The 13,444-nt window shown below is 37.4% G+C and overlaps 1 protein-coding gene across 1 annotated transcript in view; it reads left to right on the forward strand.

Annotated features, from left to right (window-relative positions):
• Positions 1-13,444, forward strand: part of LOC108256479 (contactin-associated protein-like 2) — a 121,900-nt gene that overhangs the window by 69,526 nt on the left and 38,930 nt on the right. The window contains exons 9-13 of the mRNA XM_047150219.2: positions 49-198; positions 5,826-5,988; positions 10,467-10,573; positions 11,421-11,540; positions 12,646-12,846. Coding sequence (XP_047006175.1) covers positions 49-198; positions 5,826-5,988; positions 10,467-10,573; positions 11,421-11,540; positions 12,646-12,846 — 741 coding nt within the window. The remainder of the gene's footprint in view (positions 1-48; positions 199-5,825; positions 5,989-10,466; positions 10,574-11,420; positions 11,541-12,645; positions 12,847-13,444) is intronic.

Consider the following 13,444-nt stretch of genomic DNA (forward strand, 5'->3'; position numbering starts at 1 on the left):
CCATGAAAATCCTGCTTACCATTCTTATCATTGCTCTTATCATTACAGGTTCAGGGCTGAATGATGGAGAATGGCATGAAGTTCGCTTCATGGCCAAAGAAAACTTTGCCATGCTGACCATCGATGGAGATGAAGCCTCCGCTGTGAGGACCAACACACCCGTTCAGATCACAACTGGAGGAACGTACCACTTTGGAGGTGTGTGATTGAATAAGTGAGACTTGATTGTGCTAACAAGCTTAAAATGGAAATGTGGTGTTAAATTGCACTGCTTTATCACGTTAATGAAGCGGATGGACTGGAAAGATCGTGAGGAAAGAGTGACATTTTCCATTCAAATGATGTTTGGAGCCGAAATTCACAAAAGCCTGCTTTCTAACTTTAGTTTTCCTTAAAGGTTTTAGAAGACTAGGCAGAGGTTTTAGTTAATTATGCAATTTTTATGCAATAAAATAAGAAGTAATTTGCAGTAAATAAGAACTTGTGCCAGTATGTAACAAGTCTCTAAAATTAGTAAAGAAATATACTTAGAACCAAAAAAATGCTTAAAACATGAGAGTAGTGATTGTGTTCACCTGTTCTATGTTAGGTAATGATTAGTTTCTTTATTTATACCCTGTTTTGTCAGGGCTTTTATTTATTTATTTACTTATTTATTATTTTTCTTCTTCTTCTATTGTATTGTATGTTTGTTTGCTTTTTTGCACAAAACCCCATTGTGCCCTAGCCTCAATAGTGTTTTATGGATTTCCCTGTATTAAACCTTGAAGTTGTTGTGTTGTAAGCAGGAAAAATGGGCAAACATGAGCGACTTTGTCCAGGGCTAAACTGACTGTGATGGTTAGATGACTGGGTCCGAGCGTCTCCAAAATGGCAGGTTTCATGGGGTGTCCCCTGTATGCAGTGGTTAGTCCCTACTAAAAGTGGGCTACTGTAGCACAAATTGCTGAAAAATGTTAATGTTGGCTATGATAGAAAGGTGTCAGAACACACAGTGCATCACATCTGTATTACTCTGACATCTGTAAATATATAAATACATAAATAACCCAAATTTCATAAGCTGCAGTCTCAGTGATAATAGATTTAATACCATTTCCACTGAGAATATCTATTACTAAAGTGTACATACAAGATTTAGTCTGATTAAGAGATTTGGGTTCAACCTGACTAGTCAGGATATAAAAATCATTTGCTGTGAGATGCTAGATGTGATTAATGACGTATACCCTTACAGCCAGTACAGAATTAAGGTGGGAGAAAAAAATGCCATACCTGATTATATGATTAAAAAAAATTAAATGATGCCAGCGACAAGTGAAATGGACTATTATCTCTGCGTATAATTGGAGCCTGTATTAAAACCCATTTACAAAGTTTATCAATATTGGTTTTGCCGTGTCTGGAGTATATTTATGCATGTCAGCTATGGTCTTGCTCTGTCTAAGAGTTTTGGAGGTAGATGATCATTAATCAGGCTGATTATCTTTTACTCAAAAGATCTGTGTCCATATACAGCGACATTATTTTTAACAGCCTCATTCATCCAAAAACAACAACAACAACAACAACAACAAAAAAAAACAGCTCCCTCCAGTCCTAACAGCATGATCACCCATAGAACCCCTCACTACTTCCCTACGCACTCCTGATGCACAGTCATAATTATCAATCGATAATCCTTCTTCCATCATTGTTATTTCAACTCAGGGCTGACATATCGACACTCTAATTTGTTTACAACTGTTTTTCGTTCCTTTCCTGAAAATGGAAAGAGCTCCATTTGTCCTGTAAGGGAATTTAGACATAATCAAATAACATATTTACAGCTTTTAGATAAATGTAGCAGGGTTGCCAGTTCTGCAAAAACTAAGTGGATGCTCGATTTAATCTCTGTGGGAAATCATTGTGATCTGATCACTGTAATTAATAATTAGAAATGTTGTTTATAGAATAAATTACAACATACCCAGGAAATTGACGAGTGTAACAAAGCAGTAAGCAATCTGTTGGAGCAAACCTTGCTGTTGTACACTATAAGTAAAACAAACATGATTGAGTTCTGTGCATGAAGGTGGATTTTCCGTCCACCGTATTGACTCCAGTGAGGAGCAGAATGAAGACCAGCTTCAGTGATCTAACACGAATCATATTGTGAGACATTGCTTATCTTGAGGAAAAATGTTATTATGGAGATAGTTACAGTATGAATTAATTCAAAGTTGTAAGCATGTTATATGAGTGATTGGTCAGCTTATCCTTCAACCTGTGTGTTTTTTTCCTTATAGGAATCTCACATTGTCATATAAACCAAGACATTGGCATTATTTTTTTTTTTAATTGGACTAATCAAAATTGTGAATAAAAAGTGTGAAAGCATCTAGCATCAACATTAGCATTAGCATCTTGTGGTTAGGTTATATTTAGTGCACAAAAACAAGATGCAAAATAATAGGATAATAAAAGCAAAGCCAATGATGTTTTAACTAGTTAGCACTGACTGAGAGTACAGTTATTGAAGTAAATATAATAATATTGAGTACGAGAAACGAGTGTTGTATAATTCTTTTTTTAGGGTTACTTTTTCAAAGGAGTAGTAATGTAGCGCGACCAGTCGTTACTTTTTTCTTGTCCAGTTATAACAGTCCTCATCATTGCATATCCGTGGTGCCCGCTTCCTTCACAGGAATTAAGAGCCTCATTGTAACTCACATGGACAGGTAGACACCACAATTTGTTATGAGACATATGGGGCGGGTAAATGATAATGCCCTAGTAAATTAACACTGGAGTTTATTCTCTGAGGATACAGAGAATATTACTGGTGCTTTGTTGTTAATAGGCAACACAAAATGTTTACATTTACTTACAGATAAAATAAAATAATTTTATTACGCCTCACTGGCGTACCTACTTTCAGTAACCAAGGGTTTCCTCATCCTCCTAATTAACGCATAACATAATCTAGCAACATTTAGCGACTTTCCATTATTATTATTATTATTATTATTATTATTATTATTATTATTATTATATTTTTTAAATTGAATTTTAAAAGAAGAAATAAAATTAGCACCCTGTCCAGGGTGTACCCCACCTTGTGCCCGATGCTCCCTGGGATAGGCTCCAGGTTCCCCGTGACCCTGAAAAGGATAAGCGGATCGATGGATGGATGGAAGAAGAAATATAGCATATGTTTGAATGACATCTCTTGTATAGACAAAAAAAGTGCTTGAAAAGTCCTGGAATTTTATTATGAAGCATCCAGTGTGGTCAACGTAGACCCATAGTTAATTCCGAAGCACATGGCTAGGTGTTTGTCCCAATTTTTGGGGGGCCTTTTGGTGCTAAGAGACTAATTCAAAAACACTGACCAGAGTGCATCACATTTAATTAAATATATTCATCAAATCTATGGCTCTGTCCAATCAGAGCTGCAGCGACAGGAAGTACTTTGTCACTGATTTCTCTGTGAGCAACTAATGAAAAGTGCTTTATTATATCTGTAGCTCATGTGCAACATGTCCTCCTCTGTCATAAAACCCACTGTATCCTTTCCAGCACCGTTTTCATTTCAACACACCATGCTGTGTGTTTATTGCCTGACTCTTCTCTTCGGGCTGACAGTTTGTTTGCTTTTTCCAGCTAATTTCGTCATGCGTCGGTTGGGTGGGTAAAGAGTAAAAATAGCATATTATAATACATTGCAGTTGTCTTGTCTGTGTCCCTGTGGTTTGGATGCTATCCTTATCAGTATGCTCATGATTACTTTGCTGTGTGAGAATAGAAACAGGTGTTAGTGACAGATAAAGCTGCATCGGTGGCTTTTATATACACCTGATTATAATTCTCATCACTTCGGTCGACTCAGGTAGAAATATACTAACACTTAAATGTCCGTGCTACAGCCTTGATTTTTGTTTTTGGCGACACGCTGGTTTCACAAGGTCACACGGACCATGATGGAAAGCGGCTCGGCATGTTTTCATGCTAAATGCCGCTATAAACCATGGGCATGGTCTAGCGTGAAAATGTGTTCTGTATTATTGTGTGGAGATTATATTTCACATTAGTTTGTTCAGAATCGCGGAACCAAGGACAAACCTCAATGGGCGTCATTTATCAAGCTGGAATTTATTCGTAAATCATTTAATGGAGCGGTTGCACAAAATATGAAAATCCTGAGCTCCTGAATTTGTGTATTATATATGTATAATGTAAATCACTGAAGGGAACCTTGATTGCTATAAAATTATTCATATAATTGGTGATTAGTTACTGACTTCTGAGTAAAATTCTACAGCAGGCTAGATTTAATCTACTGTTAACACACAGTTTAGGACTTTAGGACTTTACACCCTTACTTACATTCAACTGGTGCAGCCGATTACATGTCGTTCACGAGGCTCTAATTCAGCATAAAACATTGACATGTCTTGATAATTAATTACAGCACTACAGCATTGTGACAATTCAGGCTGCAGTCATCCAACCTAGTCATCCATGCGCAGATAACAAGATCACCTTCTTCCAGTCTTTTTTTATTTCCTGAATCCCCTGGCACTTGTTCATATAAACACATTTATCCTGCTAGTGGTTGAGATGCTAAACTGCTTCCTGCACGCTTTCCTTCAGCCCTCAACTCACTTATTTCTCATGTGTTTCCTGTCATGTTTCTACCCTCGGGATCTTCTTTCCTCATTCTTTGATTCTTCTTCTTCCTTTTTCTTCTTCTTCTTCCTTTATCATCATATTCTTCTTCTTCTTCTTCTTCTTCTTCTTCTTCTTTTTAATCTTCTTTTTCTTCTTCTTACTTTATCATCTTCTTTTTTACTTCTTTTTCTTCTTCCTTTATCATCATATTCTTCTTCTTCTTCTTTTTAATCTTCTTCTTTTTTCTTCTTCTTCCTTTATCATGTTTTTCTTCTTCTTCTTCTTCCTTTTATCATCATATTCTTCTTCTTCTTTTTAATCTACTTCTTCTTCTTCTTTTTTATTCTTCTTCCTTTATCACCTTCTTCTTTTTCTTCTTTTTCTTCTTGTTCTTCCTTTTTCATCTTCTTCTTCTTCCGTTTGCTTCTTCTTCTTCTTCTCCTTCCTTTATCATCATCATCTTCTTCTTCTTCTTCTTTTTCTTCTTGTTCTTCCTTTTTCATTTTCTTCTTCCGTTTTCTTCTTCTTCTTCTTCTTCTTCTTCTTCTTCCTTTATCATATCATCTTCTTCATCTTCCTCTTCTTCCTCTTTTGTCTTCTTCTTCCATTTTGTCTTCTTCTTCCTCTTCTTCCTTTTTCATCATCAGCTTCTTCTTCTTCCTTTATCATCATCTTCATCATCATCTTCTTCTTCTTCCTTTTTGGTCATGTTCTTGTTCTTTTTCTTCTTCCCTTTTCATCATTGTCTTCCTCTTCTTCCTCTTCTTCTTCTTCTTTTTTCATCATCGCCTTCTTCATCCTTTTTCATCTTCTTCTCCGTCTTCCTTTTTCATCTTCTTGTTCTCAAACACAAATGTCACATAAAAAAGCAGACGGTCTAGGTAACAGGTTGAGTCTCAGAAGGCCTTGCCTTGTTGTGGGTGATTTGTGGGGTTTATTCCTATTATTTATTAGCTTGAGCAGCTTGTTGGCTTTAGAGCCTCATCCTCTTCTCTCTAGTACGGTTTCATTTTCACAGGAAATCTGTAATAAATTCAACAAATATTTGTTTTAATCAAATATCTAATCTAGATCTAAGATCAGTATGGAGAAGAATCCACATGGTGAAACATGTTTTTACATGGTTAAAGTCTTGAATTTCACGTAAATGTTACCGATTCTTCTTACTGCAGGATATTTCCTGCAGACCCAGGCGTCTCCGTCACAGCGCTCGTTTCAGGGCTGCATGCAGCTCATCCGGGTGGACGATCAGCTAGCCGACCTGGCAGCTATGGAGCAGGGCATGATGGGAGCCTTTGAGAATGTCACCTTGGACACGTGTGCCATCATAGACAGGTTTGAACACTGACCAAACCTCTAACCTCGACACTGCAGCTTTAACACTTATGTCATATCAATAACATCTACATACAGACAGGTGACAAATTAAAGGGGAAAAAAACCATTACGTGTCTTAGTAAGGCTTTGTATCACAAGAGCCAATAAAACAGCTCCTGTTCAGCTTGGCATCGATTCAACAAGTATACGGAAGTGTACTAGAGTGCATTTTTTTGCGGAAACATATTGTCTCAATTGGTGTTTTGATGACGCCAGTGGAGAGCGTTGTCTGTCACGTCACTCCAAAATCTCCTGTTTGGTATTCAGTTGGTTGGTTTGACATCTGATGACTTCGAAGCATATGATTTACATCATTTTCATCTGCATCAGACCAATTGGTGAGCCCTAGTGCGTCAGAAGAACTTTTTCTCAGTCAAGCTATTCTCTAAGGCACAACTGGACCCAGTCCATGCTGGCAAAATGGCTTCCACATTATGGCTTAATTTGTCACCGGTCTATACGGTTGCAGGGAAGAAAAGATATGCAATCAGGAAGCAGTGCAAAATGCAATATACAGTGCAATAAAGAGTAAAGAATTAAGGGCTTGGTGGTTATATTGACACAATGGAGTAATGGAGTCCTAGGTAAAACATAATCACGGTGAGGTTGATTATTATGAGGTTGTATGTCTGGTAATTGATATTTTTGGTGCACTTTTTAAGCAGAAGAGTAAACAGAGTATGGCCATCTCATATCCAGAAGGTTTACTCAGTTAAGTGAAGCACCAGCACTCAGACCATTAGAAGAAGAAGAACTAATTACACTGATATTGATTGATTACCCATGCATTTTGTGCCTCTGTTGCTTGACATGTGTTTTCTGGGTCTACGAGTCTTTCATGCTCACACACTGGCAAGGCAACACACTGTTTAGAACACCAATTAACAAATGGCATTAATGAGATAAATCGACACTCAACACCTGGGATGAGAAAACACATGATGCTCCATTAAGTAGAATCATTCTGTGAGGGTTTGTTGTTTAATGCGTACTGGTAGATCATGTGAATTTAGCTGTGAAATCTGCTAGACTTTGGATCTGGTTCTCTTTGCATGTCGTTTCCTTGCTCATTAGGGATAAAAATCTAGATAGAATTTCATGTAAAAGTGCTTTGACAATTGATGCGTCGCATTTCGCCTACTGTCCATCCTGTAATAGCATCCGAGATTAGAATGCGCATGTCCCAAATCGTAGCACTTTTTTTCACCTAATATCACCCACGACATGATGGAGGAGGAGTTTTGTGATAGTTTGCGTCTAAAGTATTCTTAAATCTAAGCTTATCGATGAGCTTTCGCACTGTACTGTAATAAGGAAGGTGACGAGAGGATGTCAAGTGTTCTCTTATCGTTTATCTGGCACTCGATCGGCCGAGGTGCAAAATCATTATCGGGACTCAGACGCTCATTACAACACTATCGATTTTGTGTTTTTCTTCATCAGTTAAGATGTCAATGTTGTTTCGGCACATCGACTAAATCACAGGACCTGCAGGTTTTGTTTACTTCCTGTGGCATTTTTTTGTCTTCTCATCACATAATGCTGATTTTGTTACATTTCAAGCGCTACGTAGTATGCAAAGCGGTGTGTTCTCGGAGGCATAAACATGTGGGACATTTGTGTGGGTCACCACGCTTACTGCCCACCCTATTTAATGTGCTGACAGTATTTTCAACCAAACATTACCTCCGTTTGAGTGTCCATAATGGCTGTATGAGTAGTGGATTCAACAAATCAGACAGGCAGACAGGACTAGAGCTGCATTTCTGCACCACACACACACAAATTAATTTCTCCTGAAAGCTGTCTATTATTTTTTTTTCCAGTTTCATTTTTATTGAATATTTCTGCTGTACATTTCTACTGAACATTTCTACTGAACATTTCTGCTGAACTAAACAATTCTGCTGAACATTTCTACTGAACATTTCTACTGAACAATTCTGCTGAACATTTCTACTGAACATTTCTACTGAACATTTCTGCTGGACATTTCCGCTGAACACATCTACCAAACATGTCTGCTGAACATCACCTTTTCTCTTCTCTCCTCCCCTCCCTTTCCCAAATATTCCATTGAGAAGAAAAATGAAAACAAATTGAGCAACACACAGCAGTAAACATTCACAGGTTTTTTTTCTTTTTGAAAGTTGTCTATTGTATAAGATTTTTATTTTTCAGCATCTATGTCAGATTATTTCCTGTTAAATGTCATAAATTGGATTATTCTGGACTTTTGTGGGGCTGATTTCTTCCTAGCTCAGACTGTAGATTCATGCAGCCAATCGGTGACAGTCAGTACATTTACATGGACAACAATAATCCGATATTAACCCGATTTAGACGATACTCGGATTAAGAGACTAGCATGTAAACAGAGATTTTTGATGATCTTAACCGATTAAGTTAATACTCGCAGTAAACACAAATGAATTAAGACATGTGGAGTATTCCTGTTTTAGTCGCATTATCGACATTTATTACAGACATGTACACACCTTAATCACACTATTAACGTCAGTGCTCAACCGTTTGACGGCAAACAAGAGATCACAGCTGCGTCCGAAACTGCGTACTTACCTGCTATATAGTAGGCAAAATACATGTATTTCTATATACTATATAGTAGGTAAGTACACGGTTTGGGACGCAGCCCACTGCTTCAAGCAGTCGTCTATTTGCACATACAGCATAATAAATAATTAACCGCACTCGAAACTTTCGTAAATTTAAAAATAAAAACACCCGAAACTGTATACGACACCATAACGAAGATGAACTATATGTCGATACGTGAAATTCTGGAGGAACGTAGGATGACGTGGCATGGGGACGTAATGATGTGTGGCGTTAATCGATCTATGTTCTATAACATGTAAAACAGGAACATGAAAGGAGTATTCTAAAAGCGACTCATGTAAACACCTTAATCACAATATTGTTTTATTCAGAATAAAGTCAATAATTAGATTACTGCTGTCCATGTAAATGTAAATGTGTCAGATGAGTACACAGAGTGAAACATTACCTATTATTTGATCTCCATTTTGGACATTCCTTTCATGCTGCTCTTTTCTCATAAACTAATACATTTGATCCAAGAGAAGACGTGAGAAAGCCAGTATCCCTGTAAAACTGCCCATATTCAATTTCCAGTTTAAAGCATCGTTGATTAATAAATGAGTTATTCATAAAACTAGAAGAAGAAGAATAAAAAAGGCAGTGAATTCTTTAAGAGTTTTAACTTTGAAGCTTTAATTAGGACTTCACTGGGAACAAAGATAAAGGATGCAAGGATGTGAATAGCTTAAGCATACTTCATAAATGCTTTCCATTCACTCCGTGTACATTCATTAAACAGGCTTGAGTCCTGCAATCTCAGAATGTATGGTATTTTTTGAAGGTTTTTCGCACCAAGAAAATCAGGAAATATATATTTTTTTAGTAGTTCAGTGACTAACCTACTGCATTAATTAATGACCTTATATTATATTAAATCTTATATTTTATTTAAAGCCTTATTCATCATTTGTTTAGTTTGGAGCAAGTGTATGTAATAAGCTTTTCCAATAACAGCATGCCTTGAACTCTTTTAATGCGTCTTATACTACAAGTTTTTCCACCAATGATCATTTTTTATTAATTAAATAAATACACGTGGTATATTTTGTCTGTTTATAGTTCTGTTTAATCTTGAGGAACATCCATGAAACAAGTACAAGTCCAATTCATGCCATTCAGAGACTTTCAGAAGTTACAACTTTACCTCTACTGGTTCAAAGCACTTGCACTGGACACTCCTTCCAGAAATGCGAAAGAAAAAAAGACTTCCTCACGATAACAACTATTACAGATCTGGTTTGTTTCGTATGTGTTATATGTTTACGCGGAGAGTCCACGAGTTCTCTGTTGTAACTATAAAAATGAGAACGTATTAGAATGAGTGCATTAATATAAACCATGTGTCCTGATTTATTCTCAGAGCCGCTGTGATAGAAAATGAATCAACACCTTCTTCTCAATGATGTCTAATAGATTTGGGAATCCGTTCATTGGTTATAGCTAAGGCCATTTACATGTGTCTGGACCTTTTGTCTCTATTAAAAATAAAGCCACTGCAGCTTTTCCATTAAGAAAACGTTCATTAAAGGATTCCATGCTTAAAGGAGTGCTCAGAACATGCCTTTTTTAAACAAGAAAGAAGTCTTAATAAGTGTAGACCTAGCATGAATATTTCTTTCAGGTTATTCAACCTAGGCTTTAATGATGTGTGTGTGTGGTTTTTTTTTTTTTCTTATGAAAGCTTATATAACAGCTGGATGGAGGCTGGTGAAGTGGTGTGACATTGAACAGGACAATAAAGCTGCAATTGTGTTTGATGTGAGACTGATTTAACCCACGCTTCCTCTCCTCTAATGTTCCGTCCTGCTTTTCAGATGCTTGCCTAATCACTGCGAGCATGGAGGAAGGTGCACTCAGACCTGGGACAGTTTCAGCTGCTTTTGTGACGGTACTGGATACACCGGAGCCACCTGTCACACATGTACGTACACACTCCTGGACCTCACAGCCCAAAATCAGCCTTCGGTACAGGCTTTGATAATCAGGAAGAGCAGAGGAGCTCCAATGGTTTTGTTTAAACTGAGCACATAACTGTTTCTGTTTGCTTGTAGGTGACATGGAGCACAGGGTAGAGGAGGAGGCTTCAGATATATTTCCTCTTTAGCTTTACTGATGTTTGAGATGGCGTGACCTTTTTAGCACAGACTGGCGTAAAAGCTTTGAGCTCGTTTTTATTGATTTGGTGTCTACATGAACGCCCACGTCTGTACATTACCACTCACACTAAAGCGCAGTCATTTCACATTTAACCAGATTTTTTTTTTTTTTTTTACCTGCATTGTCTCTCGGTTGGAAATTATCCTCAGTGGGGAATCTTTACATAGCACATGTGTACCCCTACTCATTCATGTAATTATCCAATCAGCCAATCGACTTCAGTTAATATTCACATCAAACATCAGAATGGGGGGAAATTGTGATTGCAGTGACTTTGGAATGATTTTTGGTACTCGATTGAGTATTTCAGCAACTGCTTATAATATTCTCATATTGTTAATATATTCTTATATAGTATAAGAATACCATACAGACTGTTTTATTGAACTGGAAACGATTTTAAAGTATGTTGCCGGTTCACAGGTTACGTAGCATTTGACTTTAGAAATGACCGAAATTGTTATTCTTTATTCAGAAAGGTCACGATCCACCATGAATATATTCTTTCATTATTTAAAAACCAAGCAGTGATATATTAACCTGCAAAAGAATCAGTTCCACTGCATATTCGGTTGTTTTGAACCATCTGCTGGACATCTTGTTTCTTGTAGCTGTCTACGAGCAGTCGTGTGAGGCTTATAAGCACATGGGGAAATCTTCGGACGTCTACTGGATCGATCCCGATGGCAGCGGACCTTTAGGACCGTTCAGAGTCATTTGCAAAATGACAGGTAATTTATACGCACTTCCCAAAAGCCACTAGCAATATACTATAGATACGGTCTGAATTAAGGAATCATGATGGATCGATATTGTATATATTGAAGAAAGGAGTATGGTGAGAGAATGAGTGTTTATAGCTGTTACAACATATGATAAGAGGAGCTTGTTTCGCAGACATTCCACAACATTAAATGTAACTATTAACAGATACAATTGTTGATGTGTTTTTTTCTGTAATAAATTACAATATAAATCCGTGGCAAATTGCTATGGTGAGGTGGAAACATCATCACGCCACACTGTGTGTTGTTGACATTATTTCCCTATCACACAATGCTCCTGAGTGTTTTATTACTTAATGCACATTATTAAACAGTCTGCGATTATTTTATTATGGTATCAAATGAGAAATCCTAAGGGGAGTTAGAGACTCTCCGAAAAAGTCACACTTGCTACACTTGCTAATTATATACTGTATGCTTCACTCCTTAGCTAGGGATTCCAGTGGGAAAAAATAAAACCATAAATGTTCACTTCTGAGCTTTTTAAAAAAAAAATAATAATAATAAAAATGTGGCATCCTGTAACACACCAAACAGTTGACTTTACATTTGTTTCCAAGGAAACTTGCCCCTGTAGCACAGCAACGATTTTGGACTCAAATGTTAAGCGTCCCTGTATTCCAAAAAAAACCCCCAAAAAACAAAACCCACGAAATTAGTCGCTTAGTCAGTATGAGTATGTGTGTGGATTCAGCCCATGGAATGTTATCAGTTTAAGGCAGACGCGATTTCTTTGAGCAGCCTGATTAATTTCTGCACTGACACACTGATTAAATCAAGCTCAGTGGCAAATTCATACAGATAGAGTTTAGTGAACTTATTCCAGTAAGAGTGTTAGGAATTGTGCAGGATAGAAATTAGTTCAGAACTTGAGAAAACCTCATGTTAAGCAAAACACACACATGAAAGATTGTAATATTTTATTGTTACACTTGTAAAAATCTAAATTGTCCTACTTCCTGTTTGATTTCCTCCATATCACTCATCATGCGATCCTGACCTCGGGTTAGTGTCACTGTTGACTGTGACATGTTTTAAACGTGTATTTCAGAGGACAAGGTGTGGTCGACTGTGGGGAACAGCCTGCCGGCTCAGACAGCCATATCAGATTCGAGCAGGGAGAGACGCACCGTGCTGCAGCTGAACTACACCGCCACCATGGAGCAGATCAGCACCATTACAGACACTGCCGAGCACTGCGAGCAGCACATCACCTACACCTGCCGCTCATCACGCCTACTCAACACTCCAGGTATGGAGATTACTAGTTATTACTATCACTAGTCCAATGTCTAAAGTTTTTAAACGACAAAATGAACTTTACCTGTGTGGTGTGTCCAAGTGTTTCTCTTTGGCCTGTCTGACTTTCCCTCTAAGAGCTGTCACCATTCTGTGTGGAGATTTACACTTACATGCATAGGTATTCACCCCTCTTAAACCTTCCCACGATTTCTAGTGTTACAACCTGGAAGCTGGATTATAGCCACTGTTTGTGACATGTACTATTTACATGGCACATATTCTCAAATTCATTGAAGTGTCATGTTAGCATAACGAGCTTAAATAGAACTCAGTATACCAGCTAATAAACTTGGCCGATCAAGAAAATAAAGAAGTTCTGGAAATATTGTTTAATTGACCGTCAGGTTTGATCATGTTTCATTTAACTCTCATGAATATTATTCAAAATTACATGGCATACAGTCCAGGTTATTTTTCCATTTAAAGTGTACTTATTCTAGTATTATTATTTCTGACTCTCTCAGTCAGGTGAGGAAGCTGAATCGTATTAATCTCAGTCAGCTGCTTCTTTGGCCTCCATTTGGAAAATAGCTCAGTTTCTACAGTTC

This window comes from Ictalurus punctatus, chromosome 23, assembly GCF_001660625.3.
Source record: "Ictalurus punctatus breed USDA103 chromosome 23, Coco_2.0, whole genome shotgun sequence".
Lineage (NCBI taxonomy): Eukaryota > Metazoa > Chordata > Actinopteri > Siluriformes > Ictaluridae > Ictalurus > Ictalurus punctatus.